At 41.2% G+C, this 14,046-nt stretch overlaps 1 protein-coding gene across 3 annotated transcripts in view; it reads right to left on the reverse strand.

The window, feature by feature from the left end:
• The window catches only part of NCKAP1L (NCK associated protein 1 like), a 92,672-nt gene extending 80,963 nt beyond the window's left edge, over window positions 1–11,709 (reverse strand). For all 3 annotated transcript variants that reach the window (XR_014025060.1, XR_014025061.1, XM_081317229.1), the window contains exons 1-4: window positions 11,493–11,709; window positions 7,394–7,504; window positions 6,566–6,658; window positions 3,241–3,297 (exon numbers count right to left, since the gene is read on the reverse strand). Coding sequence is in view for 1 of the 3 variants with exons in the window: in XM_081317229.1 (XP_081173355.1) it covers window positions 3,241–3,297; window positions 6,566–6,658; window positions 7,394–7,504; window positions 11,493–11,594 (363 nt within the window). In the remaining 2 variants the exon portion in view is untranslated. The remainder of the gene's footprint in view (window positions 1–3,240; window positions 3,298–6,565; window positions 6,659–7,393; window positions 7,505–11,492) is intronic.
• Window positions 11,710–14,046: the final 2,337 nt, after the last annotated feature.

Consider the following 14,046-nt stretch of genomic DNA (forward strand, 5'->3'; position numbering starts at 1 on the left):
TTCCATTGGGATGCAGAGTAATAGCGGGTGTTATGTTGGCTAAGGTGTTAGACTTAAGGGAGACCCAGGTTTTAATCCACTGGATGACTTTGGGTCAGTTCTCTGCAGTCTAATCTATCTCACGGGAGAGAGTGCTGTGGAGAAAACAGGATAGAAGACCAGGCAAAACCACCTTGGGTTCCTGTACAAAATTTCCACTGTTTTAAGAATATCCATATAAATTTAACAAACAAATTAGTATTACTGGGAGGTCTCTGCGTATGGTTCCAGTGATGGGAATGGTCAACAGTATAAGCCTTCTTAATGATGTGCCCCAAAATAAGTATTCAGCTAGCCCCCAAATCTGACTTCATTTAGAAACCAATTGAAGCCATGCTTATTTCCCTGGGTATTTATGTAATAATAGCTACTGTTCTGCCTATAAGATTGCCTGCCACTGATGGTTCTTTTTTTGTACTTTCTTAATCATTTTTAAATTTTGTATTTTTAAAGCATTATTGCTTTACTGTAATGATTTTAATACTTTTTTTCCCCCTCCCTTGTGTCTTAATCTCCTTCAGTGGTCCACGGAAAGGAAGAGCAATATAGAAATAAAATACACCCGTACGTTTAAGCATCTTTTCCTTTTCTGATTTCTTTTCTGACTATTCAGAGTTTGGGGCAGTAGCGGAACACCAGTTTCACAGTTTCAGATACTCATCAAGTCCCCTCCTTGCTTCCCCTGTTATTGAAAGCACTTTCCATTTCTTTTCTAAGACCGGGAAGCAGAGTCTCCAAATGTCTATACCAGAGGTCTCCAACCTTTCTGGGTTCGAGGACCGGAGGAAAGGAGAGCAGCTTCAAAATTGGTGTGTCCGTGCGCGCACACCAGGCCACGCATACTGGCACGGCACTAGCAGCCCCGTTCGTGCATGCGGCATGCACTGGCGGCTAGCGACCCATTCACACATGTGCAAATGGGCTGCGGACTCCCGCCCCACACTAGCATTCCCGTTTGTGCCCATGCGCATGTGCAAACAGGGCTGCGGGTGCTAGCGCGAGTGGGGGGGGAAATGCGCACCCACATGTGTGCGGACCGGCCAGCCATTTCCACGGCCTGCTGGCCAAGAGTTCACAGCCCAATCCCAGGCCGCAGACCATAGGTTGGGGACCCCTGGTCTATACTATTCCCTTCTTTTCCGTTGAGCACAGCATGCTTCCCGGTAGAAAGACAGAAGTCGCCGAGTTCTTCTGAGGGACACCGCTAAGCTATTTATTGACTGAATTTTTTAATCCTCCCTTTATTATTTTTTTTAAAATAATTTCAGGTGGCCAACTTACATAATACTCTTTCCTCCTCCCATTTTCCCCAAAACAACAACCCTGTGAGGTGGGTTGGGCTGAGAAAGAGAAGGACTGGCCCAAAGTCACATGGCTGGCTTTCATGCCTACAGCAGAAGTAGAACTAGGTCAGCATCTTAACCATTATACCAAACCGTTTCTTTTTCCCCCCCTTTCTTAAGAAAAGCTGGGGAGAAGAGAAAAAAAAGATGGGTAGAGAGAGGGAGATCATGAAAAAAAAAAGATATGTTGGGGATGATTTGGGATAATGGAGAGGGGCAAAAGAGGAGTTTGTAGATATCTGTTTTGGGGGGGTGGGACTGGTGTCTCAATGCCTGCTCACTCTTGGAAGAGTAGAGCTCATTCTACTCCCTAATTAGGAGGTAAGAATATTTTTTATTCTCTGTCTGTCTGTGAACACATGTACACAGGTAATCCTTGAATTAGTGACCATTCAAAGTAAGAATGGCACTAAAGAAATGATCGTTTCTCCCAATATGACTGTTGCAGCGTCCTGATGGTCACATGATCAAAATTCAGCCACTGATTCATATTTATGACAGTTGCCGTGTCCTGGGGTCATGTGATTAACTTTTTGACCTTCTGACAAGAAGCAAAGTCAATGGAGGAAAGCCAGATTCACTTAACAACTGTTTTGCTAACTTACTGTAACTGCAGCGATCCACTTAACAACTGTGGCAAAAAAGGGTCATAAAATAGGACAAAACTGTGCTGGCTTTCCTGTATTTGAGGGTTCTTTGCTTGTGCTAATGGGGACAACTACTGTAGGTGTTTACAACTTTAGTCTTCACTGAAGATGATATAGGAACCTTTCATGAGGATGTTTTTTTGTGATTTTTGCGAGCTGCCATTTTGCGATGATGCCCGTGAACACCCTTCAGATTTCCAAAAATGTTCCTTAGTCTTAAAAGCACTAGTGAGCTGACTAACAAGCCTGGCCAGATAAGTTAATTTCTCAGTCAGTCAAATTTGTAGCTAAAGGTAAACAGAGAAACATGGAATTAAAAGGCCAATTTCTGAACTTGGAATAAGATACTTTTCCCCCACCCCCACCCCCACCCCCTCCTGAACCTTAATCACAGAGGCAACTCCCAACAGGAATGTCAATGTAATGTAACACTCATCCAGGCTTAGATTCTACACATCTTACAAACACCTTAGGACCAGTTTGATTAGTCAGAGAAAACCAATCGTTTGATAAATTGCTTGTAACCCAGGGTCTTTGGTTCTTAGAGAAATGGAGTATTAGAATATATTAATCCCAATCCTAGGCCAATCAGAAACTTGCAAGCCCAGAGCTGGGAACATTGGGACTTAAGGGTCTACCTCTCCAGGGAAATGGTATAATATTTATTTGTTTGTTTATCTATCAAATTGAAATGCCATTCATCTCGCAGTTTGAGGCAACATGGTAATATGGCTATTACATCCTTCCCATGGCTATTACATCTTCCCAAACGTTTGGTGACCTGTGGGTCAGGTAGCCTGATGCTATATTATGAAAGGAAAGCCTGTGAAAACGTTTGGTTAGTTGAGCTTTTACTTGAGCACCTAAAACAGCCACCACCTTTTCTGCTACATCTACTGTATGTTGATTCAGTCCAGGCCCAACAAACTCCAGCTTTCCAAACTACTGTTTTATTTCCCACTCACACTGTTAAGAAACTGTAACGTACTGCTCATAGTTTAAAGCAAAGATGGAGAACCTCTAGCAGCTCTTCAGGTCCTGGTGAGCATGCTCTGCTAGCTATGTAGCCAGCAATGTCAAAAGGGTTGAAAATTCTTCACCTCTAGTTTAGAACCTTAGAAAAGTAGACAGCTGTTGATACTGTACTAAAATAGGTCTTTTCCATCCCCATCTCAAAAGTAATGTCCGTACTGTATTAAAATGACACTCACAATGTCCAAGTAGCACTGGCTTGCATCTATGGTATTCAGCAGTTCGTAAACATGGTCCTACAAGGGGAAAGTAAACATTAATGAGATAGTTCAATTAATAAGTAATTTTGTCACCTTATATTATTTAGCATTATCTCCATTATTTCATTACACAGTCAGCTCTGGACAGGATCACATGAAATACATTACTATACTGCTGATCCAAAACCAGGCAAACCAGGAATATCAAGTGAGAATAAAACAGGTTTCTTTCATTCGTTTTGTTGGGTCTGTAGCTTGCACCGGCTACTCATTCACAGAATGTGCATCTTCTTAGGACGACTGCATCTCCGTCCACAAATAGAACGTGCCTCTTGCTGATATCCATGGGGTCAGACTTGTGGGGCCTGCAGGTTCTTTTACAACGAGGCAGAAGCTATTGGCTAGAGGTTGGAAAACAAATGGGGTGCTGTGTATCATCTCCCCTGGAAGTCTGCTGCTGAAATTTCCAGGAGAGTGAGAAGGAGACACGGTAGATTGAAGCAAAGGGAAAAAATCTCCTCAAAGAGCCTTCTACTTTTGCAGGAATATATTTAAAAAAAAGTTTAGTTAGAATTCTGCACTAGATAATTGGTTTTTCTGAGTGGTACTAATTGTCTTAATTTCCTGAAAGATTACAGGACTGGGTATTTAAATCTCAACTTGCATCTCTTTCTCAGGTTGTGTGCCTGAAGTTATAATATTTTTATAGAGCTCTTTTGTAATCACAGCTTGGGATTCCTTCTTAGGCTCTGGCTGGAAACAAGTCATTTTATAACAGACCGCTATCATCTTATAGTTTGCGTGGATTTATTTTTTTACTTTGAGAATTCCCTTTTAAGTTGCTGTTCCTAATTGGAATAGCTCTGCTCATCTTTATCAACATTAAATATTGAAAATAAGAGTTCGAATTAAAAGAGAACTTTAGCTTTTTAATCACTTTTTTTTAAAAAAAAAATAAAGCTGATTTTATTTATCTCCCAAGAAAGAGGAGAAAGAATGACTGGCACTTCTAATCACATACCTCAAAGCTATGCAACTAAAAAATGGCACTTATAGACATTATTTCGTTTTCTCTATTTTCATCTTTTAAATGTCAGAAAAGCGGTATGGGAGACTTATCTCTCTTACACATCAAAAGCAGGGGGAGGACAGTAAAAGAGACACCTTATGGGAGACATGCATAGTAGTAACTGCAAGCAGCTATGCCGAAACAGGATCAGAGTCAGGGTATATCCATCCATTGTGCTTTTGAAAACCGACATTTAAAACTTCCAAAACCTGAATGCTAGAGGCTCAGCCTTGCTACTATATCCTTCCTTATTTATCCGTAAAAGCTACATGAATCATCTCTAATTTTACTCAAGACTGACAAATCTTTGCTTTCTGGCTATAGACATAAAATCTATAGTAAACATTACTACTTTTTCATTTCCATTTTCATTTTCTACGCTATAGGAACATTCAGGATTTGGGGGGAGGGAGGGGAAGAAATTCTGGGAAAGTTTTATCCCTATTTATTTACAATTTTACGTGCCAGTTGTACAATTGTACTTATGCCTCATAACAAACCAAACGAACATAATAATAAACTGGGCTACGAGCCTTCAAGGTCAAGGTTCCCCCGCAGATGCGTGCTAGTCGTTTCCAACTCTAGGGGCCGGTGCTCATCTCCGTTTCAAAGCCGAAGAGCCAGCGCTTGTCCAAGGACGACTCCGTGGTCATGTGGCTAGCATGACTAGACACCAAAGGCGCACGGAACGCTGTTACCTTCCCACCGTAGTGGTCCCTATTTTTCTACTTGCATTTTTACATGCTTTCGAACTGCTAGGTTGACAGAAGCTGGGACAAGTAACAGGCGCTCACTCTGTTACGCGGCACTCGGGATTCGACCCGCCAAACTGCCGACCTTCTGATCGACAAGCTCAGCATCCTAACCCACTGAGCCACCGCATCCCTTCTACGAGCCTTAGTCACTCCTTAACCACATGTAGCATTTTGTGCTAACAGTAAAGACAATGTCAGCCAGTTTGAGCATATGTTGGCCAGCGTGCTGGAAGCACCGCTAAAGCCAAAATTTTATCCCAAGCATATTCAGGCTGTTTTTGCAAGTTAGTTCTTTAACCTAGAAACCATTTTGCAAGCTGACCAACTATGAGATAGATACAAACAATTTATTATCACTTACTTAGATACCAAAATATTGTGTTTAATTCTTTTTTAACTTTTGTACCTTTGTATTTTTATATGTTTGCCCTGTTTACCGCCCTGAGTCCCTCGGGAGAAGGGCGGTATACAAATAAAAGTATTAAATTAAATTAAATTAAATTTATTTTGACCCACAATAAGCACACTTTATGGGGAAAATGATAAAATATGACTTCATTCAAGGCTGAACACAGTGATAGCAAGAGGCCAAAAACTTGTGATTAACATTTTAACATTTTCCAACAAGTAAACAAGTTCGGAAGGTCACTGAAACTGATTTAGTTTGGGCCATGCATATTAAGCTCAAGGCTATAGAATTCTGCCATCTCCAGAATGAAAGCAGAGAACTTTACTCTCTCTCCTTGCTTCCATAATTCATCAATAGCGGGGGGCAGCTTCAACTAACATGAAAAGCAGTATTTCCACTACAATAAGAGCCGTGGTGGCGCAGTAGTTAGAATGCAGTATTGCAGGCTAATTCTGCCAACTGCCAGCAGTTCAATCCTGACCAGCTCAAGGTTGACTCAGCCTTCCGTCTTTCCAAGATTGGTATAATGAGGACCCAGATTATGAGGGGAAATAGGCTGACTCTGAAAAACCGCTTAGTAAAGCACTATGAAACACTACATAAGTCTAAGTGCTCATGCTCTTGTTATTTGCTACAGCAGAATCCATGTCATACTATTTGAAGGCAATCCCCATAAACTCAAAAAAATATTACTGATACAATCCAAGAAAAATTTTCTGAGAGGTCAATGCAATGGGTTCATTGGAGCTTATTTCCAAAGATAGTATTGCAGCATCGAACACATTAAAACAAAATAATGTCCACTCTTATGTTCCAAATACAATATACCTACTAATAGGGAAAATAGTTTCAGACTCATTAGGATTCCTAAATAGGATAGGCGGCATTAAGTACATGCAATTATCTCTTTAAGTGCCACACAAGAGTGAGAAAAAGTGCTGACTGTGTTTTCTGCATTTCTCCAGAATTTTGTTTACATAAAACAAAAAATTCTCCCCCAGTTCAAACCGAGCAAATGCGAAAGGCTCAAGCTGACACATAGCATGTGTCAAACTCTGGCTTAACACTCACCCGGAATTCCATTACATCCACAAAGGTCTGATAATAGGGAGTGAGTGCCCGAAACATGTCTGCTTTCTCTTTGTGTACTGGACCCAAGTGTTGCTGTAAGGAGAGAGAAAAAAATAAAAGCAGGCATAAGGTAGTGAGTAAGCTCTGCAGCAGCAGCCTTAATAGAACCCCATTTTATTTTATTTTTTGCCGCTTAAGGGTAAAGAGCAGTCATAATGGGCAGAGATCTGCTTGCTCTTCCTGAATCTTGGTAACTCTATCCCAGAGTATTTTGAAATTAATCTTTTTTAAAAATTGCTTTCTTAAAATAATAACAAAAAAAATATTTGAAGTTAAGTTTGCGCTTGATTAGAGATAGACTATACTGGATTATTGAGTATGATTTTCACAGGTATTACAAGAAGACAGAACAGCTACTATTGCTTTTCCCTTTTCCCTTCTGTAAATAAGACCAACCTCTATGGTGAAAACAGAGTTAGGAAGGTAGCAGTTTTCTGCATGCAGAAATTGCTCTGGCTGAAACTAGAATAACAGTTCCTGAGAAGCCCCCAAAGTGCTTTTTCAAGAGGCAACTGGACTTTGTTTTTTTCCTTGAAGATGTTTCACTTCTCATCCAAGAAGCTTCTTCAGCTCTGATGCTTCTTGGATGAGAAGTGAAACATCTTCAAGGAAAAAAACAAAGTCCAGTTGCCTTTTGAAAAAGCACTTTTGGGACGACCATGACCTGGATGACTGATAATCTCCACAGACAGTTCCAGGGAAGTGTCTTTCTTTTCCAAGAGGATAACACGTCCAACTTTCTACCCTGCTCTTAATTCAGGGTCCCACCGTGCTGCTCCGTGTGTCCAAGTTGGGAAACTTTTTGTTGATATATTTGATAGAGGACTCCATTGTCTTCTCTGTGAGGAAAGGAAGCTTGGTCTGGGAATCCATGCATGTCTGCAAAGATAACAAAGCCAAGTCAAAATTCCATTTGTTTATGTGCATAATTAAGCTTTTCATAATCTCACACTCACTGCAGCATGCAGCTAATCTCTTTCTTCTCTTAGAAATGAAAATGAGAAATAGCAGAATAAAAAAAACCCACATGGGAATGAACAGTGTCATTTACCAGGAAAAACAATAGATAAACATATTTTCAGAGGACTGATCCATTTTTGCTGTCAGGACATCCTCTCCAGCTTTGTTCTTTATTCATTTTCAATGGTTAATTGAGCAAGGTGAAGGGAACAAAAAGTAAGTTAGCTCTGTATCTTTTGTTCCCTTAGCTGCTACTCTGAGGTTTTGATGGTTTGATGGAAATGGAACAAGCTGCCTCAATGTTATTGGTCAATTATTACCAAGCACAGGCAAATGAGTCCTTTTTAAAGGTATTAACCTAATAGAAGATCATGAATCAACCCATTAAAATGACATCCTCAAAAGTGGTACTCTAAATGCAGCCTTTCTCAAGCTGGGGCCCCTCTATTAAGATGTGTTGTTCAAAACAACAGTAAAAGCATATGTGTCACAGGGGACATTATTGCATACTCCTCAAAAGCATTAAAAATGTTTCAGAAATAGCACATTAGGCTTAACTTTTCCCCAGGTGAGGGATCAATGGAGATTTAAAATGCCTATTAGTTGTTTTATTTACAACCAGAACATCAGTGGAGAACAGCAATAGGCATTTCTACAAACAAACAAAGCTGCAGTTAGATCCTTATTGGATTCCTAACATCCTGAAATTCTTTCTGTCTCTTCATCTCCACATGACAATATATTAAACCACAGCAGATGGAGAAGAGCTGTCAGAGCTGGGAGGAGTGGAGTTAAGTGAGTCATCAGCCTAGAGTCACTACGTTCCCACAAACAGTACAGGTTCAATCCCTCTTGAATTCCATGGACCCTTATCTGGCACCAATTTAGTACTATACAGTATGTTAGTTGACTAGATTTTTGTGTACAGGCTTGAGCAATAAATCTTCTCAACGAGGACTTATGTGTGATCCTGATCCTTCTAGCATAAAAGTGCATAATTTTGCTTGTTTCAAAGTCAGCACTAGACTTTGCATAGCCACAATTGAATTCAGTGGAATGGAATAATTAAATGCGGGGGGGGGGGGGGAAGATGCCAGTTGGTCCCTAAATCACCAGTAAAAACAAAAAAGAAAATGAAATGAAGCCCTACCCACCCTGAAGGCTGCAAGAGAACACTAGTGAGATGATGCATCGGCCTAAAGTTACACTTTGAGCAACACTCATCTACCATCATCAGGGAGCAAACCCTCAACAGAAACAAGAACTAATAATGATAATGATAACTTTATTGTCACTTTGAATGTACACCAATCGGCATACATCAAAATGAAATTTCATTGCATACAGCTCTCAAAGGGTCACCACCTCCAATATATACTCCTTGTTCGTGGCCCACTCAAATTTCACATTGTCCATTTTAGTCTCTAGGGAGTGAACGATGGCAAACAGGACAGATGGAAATGGGGCTCCATGTGGATTAGTCCTCAAGTTAGCTTGTATTCTGACAACCTCGCCTTCTTTCCTTTTTCTGATCCTGACTCTTCCACCTTTTCCTTTAAGAGGCCTTGCTTCTTTTCGCCCCTGGAGCACGCTGCCACCGCCACCAACTCCTCCAAAAGCCTGTCTCTCTTCCTCTGGGCCTGCCGACAGCCTCATCCAGTTCCTTTGCTCCATAAGCTCCAGGTCCTCTCCTCCTCTGCCTCCTCTGGAAACAGCCCTGATTTGCAATACAATCCATCACTGGGCCAGCAGTCAGATCTTGCTGCTGGTAGAACAAATTCAAACAGCACCAACGACTTTTAACGGTCTCACCAACAGTTCCAAAACAACTAGAAACTCGCCATGCCAGCAAAGATTTTCGGTCGTATGTCGTATGTTACCTTAGTTCCACCATGTTGCTCAAACACATTAAAATCTTCCTGATCATGTGGCCTATAGTCCTTACTATCCCTCCCAAAAGTATTCGCCTTCAAAAGCCAGTGCAGCCGCAGCCATTCCAGGCGCCGCCATCTTAAGTAATAGCATATATAAATATCAAAAATTCTTAACTGTATTAATATATTGCCATTTAGTACAATGGGAGATAATTGCTACACCACAAGGACAGATTATGATCGCTATCAAAATATGGTCTGAAGCCAGAAGTGGGGGTAGGGAGGAATATAAATACTGGTGCACAATCTAATTTGCATAAGATGCCACCCCCAAAAACAGTTCCAAACAGGAAGAGGAAGCAGCTACTTCTGCTGGCTTCTTCTGATCTGAATTACTCTAAAGCTGCTTTCTCCTTCTTTCCTCTCAAGCCTTCTTCAGTCACTATTAGTTAAAGCAGCTAAGAATAAGGTATAGTACTTCGCAGTTTAAGCACTGGTGTTTCCAAAGGCATATTAGCTTAAATCCTCATTTGGTCCAAATATCCATAGTCAACCTGCTTGATTTTAAAGATTTATCCTATCAGGTTTGGCAACCAATCCAAGGAGAAGGGTTGATATGGCCAGTAAGGGAAGTCAAAATGAGTTTTCAAAATGAGTTTTCCCTTTCTCAGGGAACTTTAATCTTACCTCCACCAGATATGTGTAACTACAACTTCCAGAATGTGGATGATATATTGGGGAGGGAGGAGACTGCCCTAATTTAGCTCACAGGACATTTGTTAAGATGGAAACTTCCCTGTCAGGCTTTTAGGCTCTTTTGAAGAAATTTGAGACATGCTCAAAACATTTGAAAGTCCTAGCATGTTATCCTCTGCTTTTAAAATTAAATAAAATGCCTTAATTCTGTCACTTGAGCTCTGTATAAGCGAGACATGGTCGCTGCCCAGATAGAGGAAACATTAGGCCACAATAGAATGTACGCATTAAAGACAGCTCAGAAAAAGCAGCATTTTAAAATCACAAACTAGGTTCACACATTGCACTAAGCCATAATTTAACATAGAAAGCCATAAACTCATGTTAATTTAACATAGAAAGCCATCAATCCATGTTTTATGTTTAAAAAGAAACATAAGCAATAACACTGAACCAGGTGTGGGGAACTATGGCTCTTTTAATGACTTGTGGCCGTGAGCCATGCTAGGTCAGGAATTCTGGGAGTTGAAGTCCACAAGTCATAAAGGGGCCATAGTTCTCCACCTCGGCAAACCATTTTATCAATGTGATTTTGAACCAACATAGTCTGAGCAGAGATACTAAAAAGGGAGGAAGAAAATGTCTGCATAAGAACTATGTGCAACAGATTAACCAATGATTTACAGCATTAGGTTTGTTGCTACGCACAACACAATGAACCGTAAACTGTTCATCAGGCTTGGATTCTCAAAGCACACCAAATCACATTCGGTGTAATGTGTTGTGAGAACTACTTAGATAATGAAAATGATATTTTTTTTTCCTGGCCTAGAAGAAGACTTAGGCTAGGTTACAGGAAGGAAAGCAAGTCTGAAGCTGGAGAAAATTAGAATAAAGCTGCAGATTGACAAGGGGAAAATCAAGCTATTTTCTTCTGAAGCATTACCCATGAATCACTCAATTTAAAAAAAAGGGCTCACAGGCCTTTATCGAGACTTCCACATACTTGCTATATAAGAACCATTCATTTCTTAATCTTTCTTTCAACTAGGGTTTCTGGGTGGTAGTTGTAGGCTGCACTATTTTTTCTCTTATCTACTCTAGCCCAGCAGTTTCCTCAAACCAAGTTTAACAGATCTTCTCCATAGCTAATTGGGCCTCCAACCTTTGCTGTAAGCCAGAATAACAAAACAGGAGAAACCTCTAATCAGATAGATACACCCACACCTTAGACATACACCACCCCCAGACATTACTATATTTCTTTGTTAGGATCAGCTGGAAATCTCTTTGTCAGAAGAGCAGAACCACGTCTCCTGGGGCAGCTCAGGGCCTACCTTCTTGATGTTATATATGCGGATGAGCACCCCTTTGCCCCTGTCATTAAGAATTGTCAGCTTCTCGGAAAATTTGTGCTCGTACACGGAGGACAGGGACATCTTCCCACAGGACCGGCAGCGCCCCGTGGGGCTTCCAGGCGCGATGAGGGGAGCAATTCAAAAGCAGTCACACCCAACCCCAACTCCGGTCACACCCAGCCCCAACAACTTGCTCTTTGGGCTTTCAGCTTATCGTGCAAACTTCACTGCAACACTTCCTCTTCTGGCAGTGGAGAACGTAGCTTCCCCTATGAGGCTGGGACTTCCTGTAACCAGGCTACACCAATGAACAGAGCAGCTCTGAGGCGAAACCACACTGCTACCCTTTCCTGTGGCTAAACATCGACTTTCACTTCTGCCCAGCTTGTTACTTATACTGCTCTGTTCCTATGACATGACATAATGAACCACAGTCTAGTCAGTTGCATTTTAGCCTTCCGAACCCATGCCCTGTCAGAGGGTATCACGTGAACACCCATCCCCGACGCCCATGGGTGGAATGAACAAACACAGGTAGTCCTCGACTTACGACAGTTCACTCAGTGACCGTTCAAAGTTACAACGGCACTGAAAAAAAGGGACTTAGGACCATTTTCACTCTTATGACCGTTGCAGCATCCCCACGGTTGCGTGATTTACATCTGGCTGCTCGACAACTCGTTCCTATTTATGATGCTTGCAGGGTCCCGGGCCATGTGATCCCCTTCTGCGACCTTCTGACAAGCAAAGTCAATGGGGGAAGCCTGATTCACTTAACAACCCAGTTACTAATTTAACAACTGCAGGGATTCAGTTAACAAATGTGGCAAGAAAAGTTGTAAAATGGAGGCAAAACTCGCTTAATCAATTTCTCACTTAGCAACCTAAATTCTGGGCTCAGTTGTGGTTGTGAGTCGAGGACTTCCTGTATTTAGGTAACCAGAATTATGTCATGGGAATACAATCACTTGGTGGTCCACATTTAGATGACTTTTTGGTGCCTTCAGGTTAAGATTGACAACTAGCAACTACCTGGCCCAGTCCCTGAAGCTTTCTTGGCAATGTTTTTCAGAAGTGGTTTGCCAATGCCTCCTTTCTAGGGCTGAGAATGAGTGGCTGGCCCAAGGTCACCCAGCTGGCTTTGTGGCTAAGGTGGGACAAGAAACCATGACTCCTGGTTTTTAGCCTGGTGCCTTAACCACTATAGTATAGCAAATTGGTTCTCTAATAACTAAACACCTAATACTAAACTCTATAAGAGAGATAAGCTTACCAAGAAAACTGCAGGACTAGTCCAGGTAGCCAACAGCTGTCAAGATTGTCTTGAAGTCATCAGGAGTCAAAAACTGACTCATAAGGCACAACTAGCCCAAACCAAACCATCTGTATTAGCCATAACCTAAGGGTCACAAAAGAGTGTACAAGCTTTCGAGTTCGCTAAGAACTCTTCCTCAGGGATAGAGTTACAAAAGAGAGATAATAGGGAAAAAGCAGAGAGGTTCCCCCATTTCAAGCCCAAGGCTTTCTGTTCAAGGTAAGATGGAAAGTGCAAACTAGGAATCCAAATTGCTATAATGGGTTTTCCTCCTGGCTTGAATAAGAGAGTTGCCAAAAAGGCTACTGGCCCTAAAAGGGTTTTTCAGGTGCCTTTTGATTACAAGAGGTTTCACAGAGGAGTACAAAAGTCCTTATGTTAGGCCAATTGTACTGATGAATAAGCAGATGAATTCATGGCTCTGACATCACTCTAAAAAGATGTACTCTCTTTACTATCTCTTCCCGTTTTACCCGGAACCAATAATCAGCAGAGTTGAGGTGGGATGTCTGCCAACCTTAGCTTGGAAGTTATCGTTGCTGTACACGTCAAACAAGGTATCCTGCCTTTCTTCAAACTGGGGTTCTTTTCCCAACTATGAGTCTCTTCCTGGTGCATTAAAAAAAACCTTGTTCTCTACAGCCAGGGTTTTGGATCTCTTAGCTTGACTACAGTACTAACTCTTGGCAAACTTTGAGTCAAAATGAAGATGAAATTTAGAGGGACGAGCAAATCATGCAACAAACTAGTGGTCGTTTTTGGAAAACAACCCAATCCATGGTTAGTTGATCCATGGCTTACTTAAATTGCCTGGGTTTGCCCAACCGTGAACCATTAACTAGACCACTGAGCCACAAATTAGCCAGCCACATTATTAAGTAGTTAGCATTTAGTGAGAAAGGAACTAATTAAGACCATTAACAAGTATGCTATCTAAATAGTTCTGTACTACCACTATTATTTTGTAGTTGAGAAACTTCTTTACATTAGTATGATTTTTGAAGTATCCATAATATTTTAAAGGATATATATGAGGGTGAATGCAGTATTAATCCCCTCAACCCTTTGTAATACAATGGTTTCCTTGGACACAATGATGTCAGAAAGCTGTTCAAGAAAGTTTCCTACTCTTGGTTCACTCTACATTTCAACTGCTAGGAAAAACCTGTGTTCATTTGAAGTTAGCAACTGTTTAGGTGTTAACTCTTTGCCCTGCTA

Source organism: Vipera berus, assembly GCF_964194415.1.
Source record: "Vipera berus genome assembly, chromosome: 2".
Lineage (NCBI taxonomy): Eukaryota > Metazoa > Chordata > Lepidosauria > Squamata > Viperidae > Vipera > Vipera berus.